This window comes from Trichechus manatus, unplaced genomic scaffold (genome assembly GCF_000243295.1).
Source record: "Trichechus manatus latirostris isolate Lorelei unplaced genomic scaffold, TriManLat1.0 scaffold00019, whole genome shotgun sequence".
Lineage (NCBI taxonomy): Eukaryota > Metazoa > Chordata > Mammalia > Sirenia > Trichechidae > Trichechus > Trichechus manatus.
The window spans coordinates 12,584,478-12,609,689 of record NW_004443955.1 but is presented as its reverse complement, the minus strand read 5'-3'; the positions used below and the strand labels follow the sequence as shown (position 1 = coordinate 12,609,689).

Sequence of the window (25,212 nt, the reverse complement as noted above, 5' to 3'; positions counted from 1 at the left end):
CTTACCGTCCAGATTAGGTCAGATCCCTCTGCTACATGATAGTATTATTCCCTGTACCTTTTCATTGTAATACCCATCACAAGCATGGTGCATTAGTTTTACAGTTTTCTATTAATGTCTTTATCTCCAGTTAGTCTGAAGCTTCTTGAGGGTAGAATTCATGTCTGTTTTGTTCCCCAAAAGTAACAGAGTCCGAGAGAGAAAAAACAAAACAAAACACAAGCTAGCCAGTTAAGTAAGATAATTATCAGAAATAGATTGAAAATGGGCTAGTGCTGTGGTGGGATTAGAAAGTGCCTGAATTCATATACAGGCATACCTGGGAGATACTGCAGCTTCAGTTCCAGGCCACTGCAATAAAGTGAATAATGCAGTAAAGTAAGTCACATGAATTGTTTTAGTTTCCTAGTGCATATAAAAGGTATATACTATACTGCATTCTGTTAAGTGTGCAATAGCATTGTGTCTAAAAAAAAATGTACATACCTTAATTAAAAAATATTTTATTGCTAAAAGATGGTAACCATTATGTGAGCCTTCCACAAGTCGTAATCTTTAATGGTAGAGGGACTTGCCTCAGTGTTGATGGCTTCTGACTGATCAGGGTGGTGGTTGTTGAAGTTTAGGGTGGCTGTGGAAATTTCTTAAAATAAGACAACAGCGAAGTTTGCCCATCGATTGACTCTTCTTTCATGAAAGACTTCTCTGTAGCATGCGATGCTATTTGATAGCATATTACCCATGGTAGAACTTCTTTCAAAATTGGAATCAGTCCTCTCAAACCCTGCCACTGCTTTATGAACTAAGTTTATGTAATATTCTAAATTCTTTCTTGTCATTTCTACAATGTTCACAGACAGCATCTTCAGCAAGAGTAGATTCCATCTCACAAAACCACTTTCTTTGCTCCTCTGTAAGAAGCAGCTCCTTATCCATTAAAGTTTTATCATATGATTGTGGCAGTTCAGTCACATCTTCAGGCTCCACTTCTAATTCTAGTTCTCTTGTTATTTCCACCACATATGCAGTTACTTCCTTCACTGAAGTCTTGAACCCCTCAAAGTCATCCATGAGGGTTGGAATCAGCTTCTTCCAAACTCCTGTTAATGTTGATATTTTGACCTCCTCCTATGAATCATAAATGTTCTTAATGGCATCTAGAATGGTGAATCATTTCCAAAAAGTTTTCAATTTACTTTACTCTGATCCATCAGAGGAATCACTGTCTATGGCAGCTATAGCCTTACAAGATGTATTTCTTAAATGGTAAGACTTGAAAGTTGAAATTACTCCTTGATCCATGGGCTGCAGAATGGATGTTGTGTTAGCAGGCATGAAAACAACATTAATCTCCTTGTACATCTCCATCAGAGCTCTTGGGTGACTAGGTGCATTGTCAATAAGCAGTAGTATTTTGAAAGGAATCTTTTTTTCTGAGCAGTAGGTCTCAACAGTGGGCTTAAAATATTCAGTAAATCTTGCTGTAAACAGATGTGCACAGGCAGAGTAGATTTAGCATAATTCTTAAGGCCCTAGGATTTTTGAAATGTTAAATTAGCATTGGCTTCAACTTAAAGTCATCAGCTGCATTAGCTCCTGACAAGAGAGTCAGCCTGCCCTTTGAAGCCTTGAAGTCAGGCATTGACTTCTCCTCTCTAGCTATGAAAGTCCTAGATGACTTCTTCCAACATAAGGCTGTTTTGTCTACATTGAAAATCTGTTGTTTAGTGTAGTCATCTTCATCAGTTTCCTTGGCTATATCTTCTGGATAACTTGCTGCAGCTTCTACATCAGCACTTGCTGCTTCACCTTGCGCTTTTATGTTGTGGAGATGGCTTCTTTCCTTAAACCTCGTGAACCAACTTCTGCTAGCTTCAGACTTCTTCTGCAGCTTCCTCACCTCTCTCAGCCTTCATAGAATTGAAGAGAGTTAGTGCCTTGCTCTGAATTAGGCTTTGGTTTAAGGGCATGTTTTGGCTAGTTTGATCTTCTCTATCCAGACCACTGAAACTTTCTCCATATCAGCAATAAGGCTGTATCATTTTCTTGTCATTCGTGTGTTCACTGGAGTAGCACTTTTAATTTCCTTCAAGAACTTTTCCTTTGCATTCACAACTTGACTGACTAACTGTTTGGTGCAAGAAGCCTAGCTTTTAGCCTATCTCAACTTTAGACATGCCTTCTTGACTAAGCTTAATCATTTCTAGCTTTTGATTTAAAGTGAGAGATGTGTTACTTGAACACTTAAACATCATTGTAGAGTTATCAATTGGCCTAATTTCAATATTGTCATGTCTCAGGGAATAGGGAGGCCTGAGGAGAGGGAGAAAGACAGGCAAACGGCCGGTCAGTGGAGCAGTCAGAACACAACATTTATCGAATTTTCCATCTTAAACAATTACAGTAGTAGCATCAAATATCACTGATCACAGATCACCATAACAGATATAATAATAATGAAAAAATTTAAAATATTGCGAGAATTACCAAAGTGTGACACGGAGACACAGATTGAGCACATGCTGTTGGAATTGGAAAAATGGCGCCAATAGACTTGCTCAACACAGGGTTGCCACAAACCTTCAATTTGTAAAAAATACAGTATCTGTGAAGTGCAATAAAATGAGGTATGCCTGTATTTATTCTTTTCCTAAAACCACCTAGTTTCTTTAGGCACTTCTAAGCTTCATCCTCTCCTGTCAGTATACTTATTTTGTGACAGACAGTATGCTGAAATGAAGTCAAAGATCCAAATGGGGAAATCACCCAAGAAACCAAAGGTTTTAAAATTTGTCTGTGTGTGTGTGTGTTTGTGTAAATGAGGCACAGAAACAGAGTGAGAAAAAAGATAATTCATATAGATAAAGGAGGTGGTCAGTTGGTCTCTATAAACTACTTATTCATATATAGTTTTAGCAAATGTTTACTGAGCACCTAATCTATGCCAAGCTCTGGGTAGGCACTGAGATGCAGAAATGAGCACAGAAATAAGCACACTAGCGTGGCCAGCTTTCTGGCACTGCACAGTCTAGTGGGTACATAGATTTATAGTCAACAATTAACTGAGCATTTAATATAGGCTTAATTCCTTGCTACAACTCTGTGAGATAGATATTGTCATTTCTCCCATTTCCCCTTTGAGAAAACAGATACAGATGGTTAATTAATTAGCCCAAGGGCATTCACTTCCCGAATAAGGTAGAACTGGGATTCAGACCCACTCTTAACCCTGATTCTTTGTTGCCCATAAGAAAACAAGGCAACTCCAACAGAGCGAGATAAGTGCCATATATAATAAGGACCCCACTGTCTGTTAGGGGTTGCATGGGGCTTCCTAGAGAAAGCAAGATTTGAATTGAAATTCTGAAAGGTGAAGCAGGACCAGGGGCTGGAAGGATGGGGGTGTGGACTTACTTCAGGCAGATGGAACATTGGGTGTGAAGGGTTGAAGGAGAGAGGGAGCATGTTTGATTTTAGGAACTGGACAGAGCAAATCCAATGATTTATTCTAGAAAGAGTGGTAAGCGGTTGAAGCATTTGAAAGAGAGGAATGGAGAAAGTAAATTTGTGTTTTAGAAAGTTCACTGGTTATAATTGGTTGCTGTATTGGAAGGGCCCAATACCTAAGGCGTGAAGAGCAGGTGAAGCCTGATGCCTACTCAGGTCTGTGGTCTCATCTTTCCACACCCTGCTGTGAACACACAGTTATTGAGCACCTACTACGTCCAGGTACTGTTCTGAGTGCCAGGAATGCAGTAAGAAAATAAAGTGCCTGCCCTCATGGGACAAGGAGACAGACAGTAAAAAAACAAATATACAATGCCAAATAATTCAGTATTCAATTTATGTACCAATCACTAATGCCAAAGATGAAGAACTTAAAGATGTGTACGAATTACTGCAGTCTGAAATTGATCAAACATGCAGTCAGTATGCATTGATAATTAATGGTGATTGGAATGCAAAAGTTGGAATCGAAGAAGGATCAGTTATTGGAAAATAAGGCCTTGGTGATAGATACAACACTGGAGATCTCATGGTAGAATTCTGTAATACCAATGACTAATTCATCGGGAATACCTTTTTTCAACAACACAAACAACGGCTATACATGTGGAACTTGCCAGATGGAATACACAGGAATCAAATCAACTACATCTGTGGAAAGAGATGATGGAGAAGCTCAATATCCTCAGTCAGAACAAGGCCAGGGGCTGACTGCAGAACAGATATCAATTGCCTATATGCAGGTTCAAGTTGAAGCTGAAGAAAATTAAAACAGTTCCGCAAGAGTCAGAGTACGACCTTGAGTACATCCCACCTGAATTTAGAGACTATCTCAAGAACAGATTTGATACATTGAACACTAATAACCAAAGACTAGATGAGTTGTGGGATAACATCACGGGTATCATACATGAAGAAAGTGAAAAGTCATTAAAAAGACAGGAAAGAAAGAAAAGACCAAAGTGGATGTTAGTGACTCTGAAACTTACTCTTGAATGTAGAGTAGCTAAAGTAAATGGAAGAAATGAAGTAAAAGAGATGAACAAAAGATTTCAAAGAGTGGTTCGAGAAGACAAAGTAAAGTATTATAATGAAATGTGCAAAGACCTGGAGTTAGAAAACCAAAATTGAAGAACAGGCTCAACATTTCTCAAGCTGAAAAAACTGAAGAAAAAATTCAAGCCTTGGGTTGCAATATTGAAGGAGTCTACGGGGGAAATATTGAATGATGCAGAAAGCATCAAAAGAGGGTGGAAGGAATACACAGTCACTATACTAAAAAGAACTGGTCGACGTTCAGCCATTTCAGGAGGTAGCATATGATCAAGAACCGATGGTACTGAAGCAAGAGGTCCAAGCTGCACTGAAGACACTGGTGAAAAACAAGTCTCCAGGAATTGACACAATACCAATTGAGATGTTTCAGCCAATGAATGCAACTTTAGAAGTGCTTACCCATCTATGCCAAGAAATCTGGAAGACAGCTACCTGGCCAACCACCTGAAAGAGATCCGTATTTGTTCCCATTCCAAAGCAAGGTGATCCAATGGAATGCAGAAATTATCGAGCAATATCATTAATATCACATGCAAGCAAAATTTTGTGAAGATAATTAAAAAATGGCTGACCCTATACATTGATATGTAACTGGCAGAAGTTTGAGCTGGGTTCAGAAGAGAATGTGGAATGAGGGATATCATTACTGATGTCAGAAGGATCTTGGCTGAGAGCAGAGAATACTAGAAAGACGTTTACCTGTGTTAATTACTGACTTTGCGAAGGCATTCTACTGTGTGGATCATAACAGATTCCGGATACCATTGCGAAGAATGGGAATTCCAGAACACTTAATTGTGCTTATGCAGAACCTGTATGTAGAGCAAGAGGCAGTTGTTTGAACAGAACAAGGGGATAGTGCATGGTTGGAAATCAGGAAAGGTGTGCGTCAGGGTTGTATCTTTCCACCATACTTACTCAATTTGTATGCTGAGCAAATAATCTGAGAGGCTGGGCTATATGAAGGACATGGCATCAAGATTGGAGGAAGACTCATTGAGGCCTGCGATATGCAGATGACACAATGTTGCTTGCTGAAACTGAAGACAACTTGAAGCACTTAATGAAGAAGGTCAAAGGCTATAGCCTTCAGTATGGATTACACCTCAAAATAAAACAAAAATCCTCACAACTGTACCAATAAGCAACATCACGATAAACAGAAAATATCAACGTCAAGGATTTCATTTTACTTGGATCAACAGTCAACACCCATGGAAGCAGCAGTCAAGAAATCAAATGGTGTGTTCCACTGGGCAAATCTGCTGCAAAAGTCCTCTTTAAAATCTTAAAAAGCAAAGCTCTTACTTTATTGACTAAGGGTGTGCCTGACCCAAACCATGGTATTTTCATTAGCCTCGTATGCGTGTGAAAGTTGGACAATGAAAAAGGAAGACTGAAGAAGAATTGAAGCATTTGAATTATGGTGTTGGCAAAGAATATTGAATATACCATGGACTGCCAAAAGAATGAACAAATCCATCATGCTTGGTAAAGTATAGGGTCAACAAAATAGAGAAAGACCCTCAACGAGGTGAGTTGGTACGGCAGCTACAACAGTGGGATAAAATGTACCTACTACTGTGAGCATGGTGTGGAACCAGGCAATGTTTCCTTCTGTTACACATAGGCTTGCTGTGAGTCTGAGCCAACTCGACGGCACCTAACAACATGATGCCAGGTGGTGATAAGCACCACGATAAAAAGGTACAGGATGCTGCTGTAAATAAGGGAAGGCCTCTCATGTGACATTTGAACTGAGACCTAAAAGAAATGAAGATCAAACCATTCAGGTATCTGAGAGGAAAGTGTTCAAGGTAAAGGCAGCAGTAAGTGCTACAAAGCCCCAAGGACGGAAATGTGCTTGCCATTTTCTAGAGATAGCATGAGGACAGTGGGCTGGAGCAGAATGATGGAGGAGGAGGGTAAATGAGGCTAAAGGGAAGATTAGTGGCCATGTCATGTAGAACCTTGAAGGCTCAGAAAAGGACTTTAGACTGTGTTCTGAGTGATAATGGGAAGCTGTTGAATACTTTTCAGCTGAAGAATAATAGGCACTTAATCTGGTTGCCCTGGAAAGTAGACTGTAGGGGAGCAAAGGAGAAATACGGAGACCTGTTAGGAAGCTTTGGACTAGTTCAGATGAGAGATGATAGTGTCTTGTTCTAGGTGATAGCAGGGCATGTGGTGAGAAGTAGTAGGTTCTGGATATATTTTGAAAGTGGAGCCATCAGGATTTGGTGATGGACTGAATATCAGGGGGAAGCGAAAGAAATCAAGAATAATCCTGAGGTTTTGGTCTTGAGAATCAGAAAGAAAAGAGTTACCATGTACTGAAATGGTAAGTAAAGATTAAGAGAGGAGCAGTTTTGGAAGGGAAAGTTAACCAGATGGCAATTTTAAAAATGAGACATAGATGATTAGCATAGGTGCCTCACCCAACTTAAAATTACTTATCTCAAGTATACTAAAGGGTCAGATTTTACCACTGTCAGAAATGTACACATCTACATGACAAAACCACTGGTGGATGATCATACACAACTAACAAAACTCAGAGCTAAGAGAGCCTGTGACCTGGTAGTATGGTGAATGCCATAATCTTTGAGTGGTGACAGTGATGTGACCACAGGAGGGACTGTGGCGAGGCAACAGCCGTGTGAAGCCATACTTGGCTACTACAATGGAAGAAATCCAGTTTCATTTGAGAAAATGATGATGTTGAGTTAGATAACTGGTAGTATGTGTATTCTAGAAGGAATAAAAAGTGAGGCTCTCTTTCTAGTTTAAACCTGCGCACATGTGGCTGTTTAAGATTAAGAAAAAGTAAATAAATTTAGTTCCCCAGTCACACTAGCCACACTTCAGGTACTCAATAGCCACATGTGACTAGTGGCTACCATATCGGATGGTGCAGATATAAAACACTGCTGTCATTGTAGAAAGTTCTGTTTGTCAGCACTGATAAATGATACTATGCTGCTTCAAAAAGATGAAAACTTTCAAGGTTTGGTAATGCTCAAAAATATTTCAGTTTTTGAATACAAATGGGATGCATATAATATTGACTGTACAAATCCTGGTAATGTTTCTAGAGTAGTGTGCTCTTGGAGTTAGGGGAATTGAGTTTCCATTACAAGGGTGGGAATTATAAGAAACTCAGTATTATTATCTTTATTTTTCCCATTTTGAATCTTCCTAAAACTTCTAAGACCAAGACAGGCTTTTCGAGAAAATAACATGAAGAGACCGTATTTTTTATAGTGCATTTGTTAATCTTCAGATTTAGTGTATATGCAAATTGACCTGGAGGGCAGTTGGCTGAAACTCTAGAAAGTAAGTCTATAGAGGAAATTCCCATAGCACCGGAGAAAAGCATCTCAGGTCTCATCATCTAGATAAAGTAGTTGAAATCCTATAGGTGGAGCACATGAGCATAAGGAGCATAAGGGAGTAATCAAATCCAAAGCAGAATGTAAGAAACCATTTTTAGCTTTTCAAAAATGAGAGACTTTGCAAATGATGATCCCAAATGTAGTGAAACAGGCACATTGATGGTGGGAATTTGTGAGAGGACTTTTGGATAGTAATTGGGTAGTACATGTTAGAACCTTAACACTGGTAGATCTTTTTACCCAATAATTTCACTTCTATTAATCTATCCCACAGAAACAGTCTTAAATGCAGGATATACCTTCTACACAAACTGTTCACCCCTCATTTTATAGAATTTAATAAATTGAAGCATTCTCAGTTCCCAAATGTAAAGAAAAGGTTAAGTTAGAGTATGATTCCAATTATGTATAATTTTTTAAAATGTATAGAAGAAAAGCTGAAAATCTGTCATTAAGGTTAATATTAGTTATTTATCATTAATGAAAAAGTATTTTTTCTGTAATAGGAGCCTGTTAGGAAACATAATATCTGACTTTCCAACTTTTCATTCTGTGGTGAATTGTTAACAGTTTTAGGTGTTTATCTAAATTTTTTTTTCTCCGTCACTTTTGCTTTTTTTTCACTATGATAATATTAACTTATGACACAATCCATACGTATTTTTTTAGACCTCCAAGAGTTCCTGTGAGCATTGTGTAAGTTAGCTAATGGCATTTGGTGATTTCTAAAACTTTTTTAAAAAGTGATCACTCCTAAAGTGAACTAGGGTAAGTGCTTATACATAAATTCTGTAAAACCCTTGACTTTCCTGATAAATAATTCGCTAATATTCAAGCCTAGCTTCCAGAATACTCTGCTTGATACATAGAATTATTCTTGCAACTTTTTTTTTTTTAATTACAAAATTGCTTATTTTTCTAGGAAGAATTCACATGTAAAGAATTGTGAAGTAAAAAGTGGAAATCACTCTCCTTCCTGTTTCCCTCCTAGCAATTTTAATTTACTGGTTTGTACCCTAGAGAAGATCTAGAAGGCACACACTTCAAATCTCTCTCTATGGCACAAACCAGTGTGAATATTTTTGTTTTCTCTAAGATGGTCTTTATTCTATGAGTTGCTTTATTCCACTTCACTATGTTTTGTAGATAACCTGTTATTTGAGTACATATGCATATATGCTAGGAAGAACTTCTCCATTCCAAGATTTAGACACTCTCACTGTGTTTTCTTTTAGCCTTGCCTCAATTTTATTTTTTAAATTTTACTTCTATTCTTCGCTTCTGCAGAATTCACATATATTTGTTCATTTGTTCATTCAATAGATATTTTTATCACTTAACATGGTCCAGATACTATTTTATATACGTGGGTCTGTTTAGATTCTACATCCTGTTTCATTGACTCTTCCTGTGCCAACTGTCTTCTTCAGTCTCACTTTAAAATAAATACTGCTGTTCAGTAGGCAAGTTCCCCCTGATTTTTCTGCCTTTTTACAAAATGTTCTCGACTAGTCTTGTGTATTTTCTCATTCAGATGTACTTAGGAGCAGCACAAAAATCCTATTTGGGGTTATGTGAATTTATAGCTTTAGGAAAAACGGAGTCTTCTTGTCCAGGAACATACTAAGTCTCTCCATTTTTTCAGACATTTTTATTCAACAACATTTATTTCACAGATATTGATGAGACATCTATTGTGTGTCAGCTACCATTCTAGGAGGTGGAAGATACTGCATTGAACAAAACTGACAGATTTCTGCTGTCATAAAGTTTGCATTTTAGTGGAAATAGACTGATTTAAAAAAAATGGGAAAACAGACAGACAGATGTGTGCTGATAATGCAAGTAAAAATAAAGCTAGGACTTACTCTTTTGATAATGGCTGAATAAGATCCTATTGCGCCAGCTCTCTCACAGATAACATCATGCAACGACCAGTTACCTGAAGACACTAAAGCATGAACAGGAACAGGCAAATTTTGATTGAGAGACCATACCTAGGAGAGTTGTACAGCATAAATTCCCACTTTTCACTGGTCTTAGCTTGGGGACAGGAGCAGTTGGCATGGATGGTGTAAAGGAGTGCCAGTGGGAAAACTGCAGTCTTTCTGACTGAGAGAACCTCCAGAAGACTTAAGTCTCACAGCTGCATGGGGATTGAGGGGCTAGGCTTCCTGAAGGGAAGGGAATCAGAGAGGGGATCCCCCACTGTCTGTCTGCTCTGGCTGACACTAGAATCACTATAGAGCAGACTCAAAGTGGCGTAGCTAAAGGCAAAAGATCTGAAGATTGCTGTCCAAAAAAGTGTTTGAACTTTGAGTTCAGTCAAGTTAATTGCATGCTAAAAGCAAAGAAACAATAGTCACCAGAGAAAAATAATAGAATCCATACTCTCTACAACATAACATATTGTAGGGGAGAGAGAAAGGCACTATATTGGACCAGTTTCTATTTACCACTAGACTTAAATGGGACTTAGAAGAAATGATATTCAGTTGAGACTGCTCCTGAGATGACCCACCTGTTGGAATTAGCATATAAGAATTTTATCTTTATCAGAACTATCTTTAATGATGTAAAGAAAATATGTTCCCAGTGAATGAAAAGCTAGGAAATAGGAGAGAGAAAGAAATGGTAAAAAGGAGCCAAATAGAAATTCTAGAATGTGGGGAAATCTGAAATTAAAACAATCACTGAATGGGCTCCATAACAGAATGCAGACGACAGATGAAAGAGTCACTGAACTTGAAGATAAATTAATAGAAATTTATTTAAAGTAACAGTGGGGGAAGAATTTTTAAAATGAGCAGAGCCCCATGGGCCTATTAGATAATGTCAAAGAGTATCACATATACGTAATTGGTGTTTTCAGAAGGAGAGAAAGAAAGGGGCAGAAAAGTTGGAAGAAATAGTGGCCAAAACTTTCTACATTTTATGAAAAGTATAAACTACACATCTGAGAAGCTCAATGAACTCCAAGTAGGAGAAACTCATCTAGACACATCATAGTCAAACTGTTGAGAGCAAAAGACAATCTTGAAAGCAGCAGGAGAGAAGTGACTCACGCACAAGAGATCTTCAATAAGAGCAACAGCTGATTTTCATCAGAAACAGGCCAAAAAGAAGTAGGATGCTATATTCCAGTTGCTAAAATTAAAAAAAGACTGTCAACAAAGAATTCTATATCCAGAAATACTGCCCTTTCAAAAATGAAGGTGAAATAAAGACATCTCCAGATAAAGAGAATTATTTGCTTGAAGTCCTGCCTCTCAAGAAATACTAAAAGATTAAGTCCTTTCGTACTGAAAGGAAAAGACTACATGGTAACTCAAAGACACACACAAAAATAAAGAGCACTGCTGTATATATTGAGTAAATGTAAAGAAACAGTGTACTTGTTTTCTGTTGCTGTGTAACAGATTACCACAAACATAACTGCTTAAAAGAACACACACAGCTCACTGTGTCTGTGGGTCAAGAGCCTGGCATGACTTAACTGGGTCCTCTACTCAAACAGAGGGTCTCAAGGCTGCAAACAAGGTTTTGGCCAGACGATGTTCTCAAGCTCACTCAGGATGTTGGCAGAGTTAATTTCTTTATTGTAGGACTCATGGCCTTGGCTCCTTGCAAGTTGTTGGTTGGAGGTCACCCACAGTTCCTAGAAGTAACCTGCAGTTTCTTGCCCTGTAGGATTTCCCAGCATGGCTGCTTACCTCATCAAGCCAGCAAGGAGGCTAGCAAATGGAGTTTTAAATAACATAATGTAATTATGGTAATGACATCCCTTCACTTTTGCCAGACTCTCTTGGTTAGAAGGAAGTCAGAAATCCCGCCCGCACTCAAGGGGACAGGATTACACAAAGGCACGGACACCAGGAGGCAGGGATTGTGGGGGCCACTTTAAAATCACGCTGCTACGGCCAGTATAAGTGTATTTTTTCTTTTTTCCTCTCAACTGATTTAAAAAACAGTATTTCTAAAATTGTTGTTGGGCTCATAACATATGAACATGTAATATATATAACAGTAATCGTACAAAAGAGGGGAGAGGGAAAGACACCATAGTGGAACAGTTTCTATTTGCTGCTAGAGTCAAGCCCAAAGTGAGAACAAGAAAGAAATAATAAAGAGCAGAGCAGACACCAGTGGAATTGAAAATGGGCGAACGATAGAGAAAACTGGTGAAACTGAAAAACCAAACGCTGACTCTTTGGAAAGTTCAGTAAGATTGTAAGTCTCTAGCTAGACTAATGAAGTAAATGAGAAAAAAATGCCACTACCAATATCAGGAATGAAAAAGGAATGTTACTGTGTATCCTACACACAATAATAAGCTAATAAGGGATATAATGAACATTGTCCTGCCATTTAGATGAACTGGATAGATTCCTTGAGAGATACAAATTACCAAAAATTCTGAAAGAAAAAAACAGAAAAATTCAGTGGCCCTACGTGTATCTAAAGGAGCCTGGGTGGCGCAGTGGTTAAAGTGCTCGGCTGCTAACCGACAGGTCGGCAGTCCGAACCCACCAGCTGCTCCATGGGAGAAAGATGTGGCGATCTGCTTCCATAAAGATTTACAGCCTTGGAAACTGTATGAGACAATTCTTCTCTGTCCTATAGGGTCGCTATGAGTCAGAGTTGACTCGATAGCAGAGGGTTGGGTTTTTTGTTTATATATAGTTAAAAGATTTAATTCATAATTAAAACTTTCCACTAAGAAAACCTTAGGCCGAGCTGGTGACACTGCTGAATTATTTCAAATATTAAAAAAATAAATAATAACAACAGGAACTTTTTTAAGACAATAGAGGAGGGAACATTTGCAAACTCATTTAGTGAGGCATGTATTGTCCTGATACAACAAAACCAAGCAACAATATTATAAGAAAACTACAGACCAGTATCTTTCACAATAGTAAGATACAAAAATTCTTAATAAAACACTAACAAATCCCAATCCATCCATGTATAAAAAGACTATTACATCCTGGCAAGGTGGTGTTTATCCCAGGAATGCAAGCTTTGTTTAACATCTAAAAATCAGTATGGTGAGTAATTCACCATACTAATGGAATAAAGGATAAGTACCGAATAATCATTTCATTAGATGTAGAAAATGCATGTGACAAAATTTAACACTCATTTATGATAAAGACTCAGGCAACCAGAAGTAGAAGGTAACTTCTAAAACCTAAGAAAGGACATGTATGAAATACTACATCGTACTCAGTGGTGAACAAGTGCTTTACCTCTAATATCAGGAACAAGGCAAGGCTTTCACTACTTTTTTTTTTTTTCTTCCAACATTCTATGGGAGGTCCTAGATATTGGAATAAGGGAAGAGCAATAGGTAAAAGACATATGGATCAGAAAGAAAGAAAACTATATTTGCAGAGAACTTAATCGTGCATGTAAAAATTTGTAAGAAATCTACAAAAATGTACTAGAACTAAAAAGTGAATTTAGCAAGATTACAGGATACATGGGTCAGTATACAAAAAATCAATTTTATTTCTCTGTATTAGTAATGAATAATTGGAAAGTGAAATTTAAAAACAACTCAATAGCAACAAAATTAAAATATTTAAGAGTAAATTTAGTGAAAAATAAGACTTGTCGCTGAAAACTACAAAACATTGCTAAGGGAAATTAAAGATCTAAATAAACAGATATTCCATATTCATGGTTTGGAAGAATTAGTATCATTTAGGTCAATTTAGGGAGATTACTATCTTTAGAGCCAATGGCTTGCCATTCAGGAATTGAGCAGGCTTGCTTGAAGAAATTGACAAGCCAGTTCTAAAATTTGTTATCCAAAACAATTTTTTAAAAGTTTGGAGGACTTATACTACTTTCGATCAAACTTCCTGTAAAGCTACAATAGTCAATATAGTCTGATGTTGGTATATAACTAGATTTTTAGATCAATAGAACAGAACAGAGTTCAGAAATAGATACACATTTATATGGTAAACTGATTTTTTGACAGAAGCATCAGAGTAAACTATTGGGGAAAGAATAATCTTTTCAATAAATCGTGCTGAAACAGCTAAATATCTATATGGAAAATACTGAACCTTGACCTTGCTCTTTACCATATGCAAAAATTAACTACCAATGGATTTTTGACCTAAACATAAGATCTAAAAGTGTAAAACTTCTAGAAGAAAACATGGAGAATTTTTGTGGCAAAGATTTCTTAAACTGGACACAAAAAGCACAGACCATAAAAGAAAAAGATAATAATGGACCTCATCAAAATTTAAAAAAAACTTTTGCTCTTCACAAAACGTAGTTTAGGAAATGGAAAGATAAGTCACAGACTAAGAGAAAATATTTGTAAAACATTGACAAAGGGATTGTATCCAAACTATATAAAGAATTCTTACAATTCAATAATGAGATAAATAACCTAATAAAAATGGGTAAAAGATTTGAACAGGCACCTCAAAAGAAAATACATGAATACACCCAAAGCTACTAGTCATCTGGGAAATTTAAATTAACACCACAATTAGCTACTGCTTCATACTCTCTGTTGTTAGTTGAGTTCCAATTTGCAGCAACCCCATGTGTGCAGAGTAGAATTGCTCCATAGGGTTTTCAGTGTGTGACCTTTTGGAAGCAGATCACCAGGCCTGTCTTCAGAAGTGCCTCTGGGTGGGTTCGAACTGCCAACCTTTTGGCTAGTAGTTGAGTGCTTAAATGTGCCATTCAAGGACTCCTCACACACTCTAGAATGGGTGAAATTAAAATTACTGATGTCAAGTATTGACGAAAGTGTGGACCAACTGGAACTCTCAAAAATTACCTGTGGGAATGTAAAATGGTACAACCACTTAGGAAAACAGTTTGGCAGTTTCTGATAAAGTTAAACATACATTTAACATGACTGAGAAATTCTCTTCTAGATATTTACACATAGAATGTTTATAGTAGTAATATTTAGAACAGCTTCAAACTGGAAATAACCCAAATCTGGTGATGAATTGATTAAAAAAAATATATATATATATATATATATATATATATATATGTATGTATCCATATTATGGAATAAACCTGTTGCCATCAAGTTGATTCTGACTCATAGCGACCCTATAGGACAGAGTAGAACTGCCCCATAGGGTTTCCAGGGAGCGCCTGGTATTGTGGAATACTATGCAGCAATACAAGGGAACAAACTATTGATAAAACAGTACAGATGAATTTCAGAAACACCATGCAGAGTGAAATAAATCAAACACAAAAGTCTATATACGATATGATTCCATTTACATGAAATCCTGGAAAAGGTCATTGAGTCAGTAGTTGTCTGGGACCCAGAACTGGGACAAGAAATTGTAAAGATGAAGGAAGGAACTTTTTGAGATAATGGAAATGTTCTTTGTCTTGATGGTGGTGGTAGTGGTTACGTTATTGCATACAACTGTGAAAGATCATCAACCTACACACTTAAAATGGGTGAATTTTATCATAGCTTACAAAAGCTGTTTTAAAAAACAAACCATATTCATAAGGAATTTTTTAAATTATATATATATGTATTTAAATTTTTCAGTAGATCTAAATAGATGTGTTGAAAAAAGCTTGCTAAAGAGACAAAGGAATGGTGCTGGCAGGGCTGCTGTTTTAGACGAAGTGTTCAGAGGAGGCATTTCTAATGAAGGGACGTTTGAGCAGACACGTGAAGTGAGTTGAGTTTAGTCAGAAGTCTTTGTATCTGCCTTGCTTATGTCTTACTAAGTTTATGTCTAGGTGTTTTGTAGTTTCCGTTACTATTACAAATGGAATCTTTTTTGTATTGCATTATCTAACAATAATCCTTAAATTAATTTTTGTTTGCATCTTCATTTGCTTCATATCTTCCATTTTGTTGTCAGTTCCTGTGGACAGTAACTATACGAGTCTTCTGCTTTGTGACCCTACAGCTCTTCATTCTGTGCTGTTCCCAGCGTCTGCTCAGTTAATGCATTCTGAGCGGTTTTTACGGAGACTAAGCAGGTCATTGCTGTATTTGACGAGCTGCATTTTTTCTAGCTCAGTATATATAGCCCCAAAATGTAAGGAGAACCTAACAAAAGACCTAAGGTGGAAAATCAAAGATGAAAGTGCAATTTCACATAACATAGTTTTAATTTTACTGCCAAATAGAGCAGGTATAGGATGCAACTAAGGATGTTGTCTGGCACTTTAAAGGCACTCCTGGTGGATGAAAGAGGTGGGAGAAGTAGAACAAGGTATTCTTACTTATTAAGAGTGGATGTCTGGAAGCAGTTGACTGGTCAGGTACAGATTAGAAATGGATGTCTTGGCAAGAGTTACTGTTTCGTTTGAATAGGAGGAGTGTTTCAGATTTTATGCCTGTCTTCACTTAGTCTGCTTTAGATAAGCAAGGTGTCTGAAACATATTTGAGTGACTTGAGGGCTGAGCATCATTTATCAAAATGGAAACATTAGTAACTCATGTTCATTCCTTACCAGTAGATGGCAGCAAAATGCTTTATTAAAATGTTCTTGCCTTCATTTTTTAAGTCACATAGTAAATAGGTACTGTGTGTATATATGTATGTGTCTGTGTGTGTGTAAATTTATTTAAAGACCAAGACAGATATGATACCTTCATTTTCTTTAAATGGATAAAATTAATATTACTGTTGTGTACTGTCATTTGATACTGAATGTTTTTTAGAAATTCAACTGATACAGCCTACCTAAAAATGTTACTTTTTATAGATTTTGTTAGCAACTGCCACTTAACTGAAATTTTCACTCTCTATAAGTATTAATATTTTACATATAGTTTTCTTCCTCATAAATTTTTCCAAGAATCCAGCAGTCATAACGTGTTCTAGAACTAAATAACATTTTACTAAACACTTTAGTGTTTAATTACATAATTTTGAAGGGTTTTTTTTTTTTTGGAAAATATTCGTAAATTTTTGTTTCATGAACAAACCACCACAAAGGAAACATTTTGATCCTAGGTGGTAAGGTCTGGCCGATGTGTCTTCCGTATCAAATTGCTGGCTTCCAGGGAGTGACCTACATAGAATGGGGAGAGTGGTTCTTGACCCGGTTCCGCCCACTGCCCTCAGAACACCAGTGGGATGAGAGCTGCAAAAGAACTGACAACTGGCTTAAGGAAAGGTCTGGGGCCAGGTGATAAAAATCTAACTTGAAGAGTCACGTAGCAGATAAATCATTGTAGTTTCTTTTTCTTTTTCTCCCCCAGAAATCAGTTAATTTAGGAGAGGTTTTTGGAACTGTTTTAGAAAGTAATATTTATACAATGCTGAGGTTTCTCCCAAGTTTTCGCACAGTGTGCTGCTTAATTCTTATAAATTCCAAAGTGCTTGTAAAACTTATAATTCAGAATAGACTTTTGTCTTATGAAAACATGCTTTATCAAGATCACTTAGCATACATCTTACATGCCCTGGAATTTTTACAGACCACAGAAAAACTTTTTTTTTCTTTTTTTTTTTACCTAGTACACCCTAAAAGGACACAGTCTGCCAGACCACAGGACATCCGTAATTTAGCGCAGCAGATGTTGCTACACATGCTTCTCTTTAAGACCAAGAAGCAGCACAAGAGAAAATAAAACCAAAAGTTCAAAACAAAAGAGAAACGTGAAACGATACAGAGATGAGGGAGTCGAGTAGCCAGAAGCCATTGGTTGAATTAGCAGAGAGGGAGGATGTGTCCATCAGAACTGTATGTTTTGTATACATCTTTGTAAACACTTTGCAAGTCTTTCTCATTCTACTACCTCAGGCTTGTTAACTTTCTACTAAAGTCAAATTTATTTTCCATTAAAACTAGATTTCAATTAAGCTGAAGCAAGAATACTTTATGTCCCCTGTAATGTTTGGTCATTTCAAGTTTTGTATGAGAATCGGCTACAACGTGCTGTGCCATGTTTGTGTTTTGTTGTAGAGTCGGCTAATGTTTTTGTCTTGGTTTTAACTCTAGCTGATCCCACAGTGAAGGACTTAATCGGAGGCTTCACTGCTCTTCATTATGCAGCCATGCATGGCCGGGCCCGGATTGCACGTTTGATGTTAGAGTCTGAGTACAGGAGTGACATCATTAATGCCAAAAGCAATGATGGCTGGACTCCCCTCCACGTGGCTGCTCACTACGGAAGGGACTCGTTCGTCCGGCTCCTACTGGAGTTTAAGGCCGAGGTCGACCCGCTCAGTGATAAAGGTACAACACCGCTTCAGCTAGCCATTATCCGAGAGAGGTCAAGCTGTGTGAAAATCCTGCTGGACCACAATGCCAACATCGACATTCAGAACGGTTTCCTGTTACGTTATGCGGTGATCAAAAGCAATCACTCTTACTGCCGAATGTTCCTTCAGAGAGGAGCAGACACCAACTTGGGGCGCTTGGAAGATGGACAGACTCCTTTACACTTGTCTGCCCTTAGGGATGATGTGCTTTGTGCACGGATGTTATATAATTATGGAGCGGACACGAACACAAGGAACTATGAAGGACAGACACCACTGGCTGTTTCAATAAGTATTTCTGGAAGTAGTCGACCGTGTTTGGATTTCTTACAAGAAGTAACAAGTATGTAATATAATTATAACTATTATTGCATCTTTTTTTTTTTTAATTAAATGGTAATCATTCATATAAGCCTGCATGGTAAGTAATATGTCATTCATCTGAATAAACAGAAAGTTGTAGTATATCACAAAATTTCATAAAAAATCAGTTGTGTTACTAAAAGAAGTAGGGACAGACAGTAAGGGTGAGAGAAGAAGTGGAGAAAAGGACAGAAAGAGGAAAAGTTTTTAAATTAATAGAGATCTTGTTAGAAGGTGGCAGTTCCTACTGATCATAAAGATAGAATAGTGTTTCCAGACTTACATGGACTTTATATTGAGGAATTAGAAGGAGAGATTTGGGATATAAATTCTTTAACTCTGGAAATGTTCTAGAATTTGTGCTTTATTGTGAAGCTGTTGTTCACATTTTATTTTGACTGTTCTGCTTCATTATGATGTGAACACACGTGAAATGGAACAGCAGTGTTCTTTACGTAAGTGTCCTAGTGATGGAGGTTAAAGATCCTAGAAACTGTTAAGAAAAGATTTGCTCTCAGTGGAAATGTAGGCGCTGCTGTCTCTGGGCCATAGGGCTTCCTCGTATCAGACCTGTTTTTGTGTGGGCTCTTTTTTTTTTGAGTCTGGAAGTGTCTGACACACCTTGTGCAGTAGTGCCTGTGTTGGAGCTGTTTTTCTGATAGGGTTGGTTCGTTTTTATGGACATAGCTGTCCTCTTGTGTCGGCGTTCCTTATGACCAGTCAGTTATGTGTTCCAGAGCTTAATGTCCCACATATCTATAAAAATGTTTGATTCTGCTTTTCTGTGCTTTCTGATGAATTCCTTTTTGCTCACCTGACCTTTAACTTTTGATCATTATTATAAAAGAAGAAATAGTAACATTCTAGATACCAGGTAGCTGGGGCCTGAGGGATTTACCTGACCTGCTTGTAAATAATCCACTCTATCCCCTGGAACTGAATTTTGGAGTAAAAATTTGCTTCATAAAGAAATGAAATATAATTTGAATTTTATGTATTCATATGCGGAAGAGATGGAATTATTACTATGAAATGTATTCAGACTAAAGCATAAAAAGAAATGATGCTCACGGTCGAACTCACTGCTGTCCAGTAGAACTTTCTATGGTGATAGAAATGGTCTCTCCACACACTCCAATATGGGAGCCAGTAGCTCAGCGTGGCTGTCGAGCACTTGATATGTGGCCCATACATCCAAGGAATGGAATTTTTAATTTTACTTAGTTGTAATCAATATAAAGTTAAATAACCACAGGTGATTAGTAATTTCCATATTGGATAGCAGCGCACGTCTTTCTGTCTTGGGCAGTCTGGTGGGTGGTCTCTTGCAGAAAGCTTTTGACCCACGCAGAAGTAGCCACAGATGGCAGGATGTTGTGTATGTGGTGCAGCGTCTGCTGGGCCTGCACAAGCCTGCCGTGACTCAGATCTAGGCGCATATTAGGAAAAGATTTGGAGTGAAATTGCAGATGTAGCACATTTTCTAGCAGTCTTTATTGATTGCATTGGTAGGGATGTTGGTGTTGTGAAAGATAAGATTACTCTTGAACTTGAGACTAGGATTTGGTCATGGCATATATCCTATAAAGTATATTTTATTCTTAATAAATTCTGGACATCTTGTGTTAATCTTTGGACTTCTACACTAGAGACTCCTGGTTAAATAAGTGTGGCCACCTTCAGGGAGGCATGTTACATGCATAAGTGTCTTGGCCCCCTTTTGATAAATATTTTCTTCAGTAGTAAACGGCATGGACTAGAGCTGTGTTGCCCAAGTTGAAATACTATATCATGTACTATCTGCGACCTTGAGCAGGTAACCTAACCTCTCTGTGCCTCAGCATCTTCACCTTAAAATTAGGAAAATAATAATGTCTATCTATAGGCTCGTTATGAGGATTAGATGAGTTAATATTTATAACGCACTTAGAACACTGACACATTTTAAGTGCTGTGTAAATGTTTCTTAAAATAAAATATTTTACTACTAAAATGAGTGTGAACAGCAAGGGCTGCCATACTCCCAGCAGAGCGAATCTTTCAGACTCTTATTCCACCCAAGACTCATATTTTCCATCCTGTAGACATTTTCCAGAGCCTGCAGTATGGAGACACAGGGCCAGTTGGATGGGAGGAGCCGCCGGATGTGTTCACGTTGGCAGGGCCCCTCTTATCCCTGAGCCGTCAGAGCAGCTGAGTTCTTCCACAGCAGTGTTGCTGGAGAGCTGGAATGTTGAGTTAAAAGGAGCTCACGTGTTCCCTGTAAATTAGGGGCAGATAGAATATTCGACAGGGTGGCCTCTTTGTATTTGTGTTCTCCGCTGCACACAGAGAAGAGCCTGGCACCTAGGAGGTCCTCAGTAAATGGTAGTCTGTTGGTTGACTGCACACACAAAGGATGGTGACTGAGTAAACACTTTTCAGAAGTGAGGGGCCATCTGTCTTTTTAAGGCTGAGGTTATCCTTCAAGTGCCTCAACATAATCCATTACTTCTGGACTCTAATGTCATTTCCTGCCAAAAGCAAATTGAGTGTTTCTGCTTTACCTGTGTATTATTTGGCTTGTAGGTTTTTTTGCCTAGTGAAGAATGATTATGTGTTAGAAGGACCAGCCATAGCTGATGCTCTCCACTGAGCTCTCTATGGAATACCGGGGTGAAAGAAAGTCAGGTAGATCAGGAAGCCTCAAATCCAGTCTGTAAGCTCCTTCTAGCCTCCAATGCAGCCGAACACAACAGCTCCGTTATAAACTGGTTTATAACCTGAGAACTCAGGCTCCTGAGGGGTAAGGACAGCAGAGTTGCCTCTTGGTGGTCTTAATTCAGGACCACTTTACTGTTCATTGCACCATTTTGAGTAGAAACCTATTGTTTAGATTGGAAGAGACCAAGAAAACCATAATCTTGGAATTTAAAAACTGCTAAGGCCCTTTGCAAAACATGCCATAAAAACTCTGAAGGTGGGTATCTCAGAGGAGGTGGCACTGATACACACTGCATACAAACAGAGCAAGATCAAATGTCTTAGTAATAAAGTCATGTTTTATTGGTGCCTTGTGGATTAACGAGCGGCAGGAGAAGCCACCGAGAGCTGCTGTTACCGTTCCCTACAGCCGGACTGAGCTTCCAACATTCAGATTTCTGAAAACCTCCACCTTCTAGAATGGCTTGAACTCAACGTAGCCTCCTCCAGAATGCCAGTGAGTGAAGGAGCAGCTTCTCTAGTGTCCAGGAACAATAAGCACAGCTAAGAAGAGCCAGAAATCATACTTGAATAAGGAAGATCACCTTGCAGAAGGAAAGATGTTTTCTGATTGGTTGGCAGTGTTTATGAGGCTAGTTTTTTGTTTTCTGTGTTTTTCTGCTTGAAAACAAAAAATAAAAGTAGAACAAATAAATTTGAAGGAAAACAGAACAGTGGAAGGGTGACCAGTCACAGGTAGAAGTGCTGAGGAGGACAGAGGGCAGCATTCATTGCGATGGAGGACTGTGGGGGCTGAGGCTCCTGGGCTTAGGAGATAAACAGCCCTTCACACCAGGGCCAGGACTAGGGAAAGGAAGTGAAGTGCCTCGGGTGCAAATTTGAAAGAGGCGCTGACTCTTGGGCTGTGCAGCTGCCAATGCCGCACTCGCACAGCCCTGAGAATGAGTGCGTCCTTCAGTTTTGCCCCCTAGATACCTCACTTGCCTCATTCTAGTTCTGGCCCTGCCCTGCACTTCGTTGCCATAATTAGTATGAAGGCATCATTGTGCACATCTGAATTCAAACCAGACTAATACATTTTAGCATTTTTGTGCATCACTATATTCACACACACCCCCGCCCCAGCTATTTAAGAGTAGAATAACTTGTTAGAATAGTGTTTGCACAAACACAACAAAGCTAAGAGTATCACGGAAGCTCTGCCTTATGAGATGACTTAAAATTCTCCACCCAGAGGTAAAGAGAAGAAGATTATAGGAATGTTTGCTCAGTTCAAAAGAGAAAATTAATATTTGTGCACAAGAAATGGGCAAGCACAAGAAAATGTTGTTAAAAAGATACAACATCATAACTTCATGAAAGAGTATTTCAGAATTAAAGCTTAACCCAAGGATGTGGTTAGAGAATAATAGAACTCACCCTGCAGAATTGGATTATTAGTGATTTTTTTCATCATCTCCCTGCCCCACAAAATAAACTCTCCTAGTCAATGTATGGACCAAGGTTATTCAGAATATTAGATCTTTTTTAAGACAGAGAAATTCCATGAGAAAGCTGCACCACCAGGCAGTGACTTGCAATAACTTTTATTTAAAAAAAGAAAAAAGGTGGAATGTGAATGATTTGGGTGCTGAGGTCAGCTTTATAAACACAGGAAAGCTACTTACCTCATGGCTCTGAGGTTTCTCTTCTGAAAAACGGAGGAACTGCTCGGTAGCCTCTGAGGATGAGGCTTTCCTTTGGAAAATTTTTGCCGGGAACTACTCTTAAAGGGGGTGATTTCCCGCCGCGTGTGGGATTTTTTTCTTTTCTTTTTAATTCATGTAAAATACTGCTTTTCAAAGTGTAGATCCCTTCCTTTTCCAGCTGCATATCTGAGTGAGGGTAGCCCTAGTCAGGTACTTCTGTCAAGACAGTATTGCGTGTTGCAGCAGATGGAAGGCAGAGGCAGCTCTGTGTGTTCAGTGAAGCTAGACATTAAAGAGACTTGCAGAACAGTAAAACAGCACCACTCTTCTCACAGAATCTCTTTTGTTTTGGAGAACAGTTTCCTTTTTCTTTTTCCCATCAAAATGTGGGATTTCAACTGAGTGAATTTTTATTATCAGTTTTAATTAATAATTTTTTTTAATTTTTCAATTTTACTTTCTAAATATGGTTTAAAAAAGGGTAGATATAACCCATATAAACAAAAAATTCTCTTAGGTCCTCCAGTTTTAAGAGTGTACCTAAGTGGCTCTTAAAACTAAAAACTTGAGACCTACTGATATACAATTCCTGCATCCCGTTAGCAAAAGTATTGTAGAATTGGATGAATCTCTAACGTATTTCTACTGTTTACAGTTACAGTTTGTGGCTAAAATAAAATGTTTTAAATTATTACTTAACCTGTGCTAGCATATTTACTACTTAGGATTTGCAGAGAGCAACAATTCCTGAAGTGTGTCTTCAGAAGTGTGGTTATACCAGATGCTACAGGATAAAACAGATTCATTATTCAAATCAGTTTGGAAGACTAGTACCAGGCCGTGGTTTGAGAGATTCACAGCGCCCAGTAGCATATCAAAGGCTCCAGGAATTCCTGGTAAACCATTTAACTTTCTTTACTGGTAGCAACAGCCTACTTTTACAAAGCATCTTTCTTCCTATGGCAAGCCCTAGTGTAGATTATTCTTAAGACAGAGAATATGCTGGTTGGGTTTGTGTTTAATGTTAGAAGGAGTCTTGAGTTGATGCAGTAATTTTTGTTTCCAGCAGACACTTGAAGTAACTACTCAGTGAGCTTCCATGGTGTGTAAAAGGGAAGACTGTGTTGTATTTTGATATTATGTTTTAAGGAATCAAATGGCTCATATCTCTAAAAGATAAAGTAGATGGGGAATTGAGTTGTGCAAACTGTTGTACATGAGAGGAGACTTAATCTGCCCAGTGCTGAAACTAGTTGCTTTTTAGAGCATCAACCATAGGTGTTTAAAAATACTATTTTATAAATACTGCAGTAACTTGGAATCTGTCCTTGTTTAAATTGCAGCAGTAGTCCAGTATTGTGTTTTAGCTACAGAAGTAAAACTTTTAAAATAGGTTTTAAACACTTAAAAACTTTTTTTAAAAAAAAGAATAAAAATCATGACTCCTCTTTTTTTTAATTTTAAGAAAGCGAAAATTTAGGCTGTGACTTTCTCAGCTAAATCCAGTACAATGACAGTTGTATGAACAAATGATCACACAAAGCAACACCTCTACATGAGGTGCCTCTAACTCCTGAGTTCCTTCGATGTTCTTCTTTAATCAGTATCTTTGATTTTTGTAGGATGATGTATCAGAACATTGTTACATAGTATAACTCTTTAGGGAAATAATTTCTGTAACATTTTAACCAAGGTTATTTTAGATTATTGATTTCTAAAAAATTAATTGGAGATTTTTGCCAGGTATCTACATTGTACTCTTATTGTATTTTTCAGTCCCAATTATTAAAAAGGTCACTTTTAGAAATAAGTAAATATTACAATTTTAAGTTAGTTTACATCACATTTTAAGATTCTTTGATACAGAAAATGTTGCCTTACTCTAAACTTTATTCCTAGTATTTGTATTACTTTCTGTTTTTGACGTAGGCATCTAGAGATTTCTTGTCACTTGTTAGTAAACCATATATGGTTTAAGCTTGGCTTAGTGAAGATGGAAAATAATAGCTGATTTGCCTGTGAAAAAACTGTAACCAATAGACAAATGTCATTATGGCTGCTGTTGTATACTTTTGGATTCCAGCTAAGAGTTAAACTGGAGTAGCCTTTTATTTTAGAATATTGTGATTTTTATTTTAAGGGGAGCTAGAAAGTGCATTGTCCTGTACGAGTTGTTTAACACATTTCGTACTAAGTCCTTGTGATGGAATTCTGAGGCAAGCGCAAAGAAATAAAGCGTTTATGGTGGGGTTTTAA

General features: G+C 37.8%; 1 protein-coding gene across 4 annotated transcripts in view; it reads left to right on the top strand.

Moving 5' to 3' along the window:
• ASB7 (ankyrin repeat and SOCS box containing 7) overlaps positions 1–25,212 on the top strand; it is a 58,808-nt gene that overhangs the window by 19,810 nt on the left and 13,786 nt on the right. For 3 of the 4 annotated variants that reach the window (XM_023727865.1, XM_023727864.1, XM_004372647.2), the window contains one exon: positions 17,940–18,545. In XM_023727865.1, the coding sequence (XP_023583633.1) occupies positions 17,940–18,545 (606 nt within the window). Of the gene's footprint in view, positions 1–17,939; positions 18,554–25,212 lie in introns of those variants that run through there. The other variant, XM_023727866.1, reaches the window with a different exon arrangement.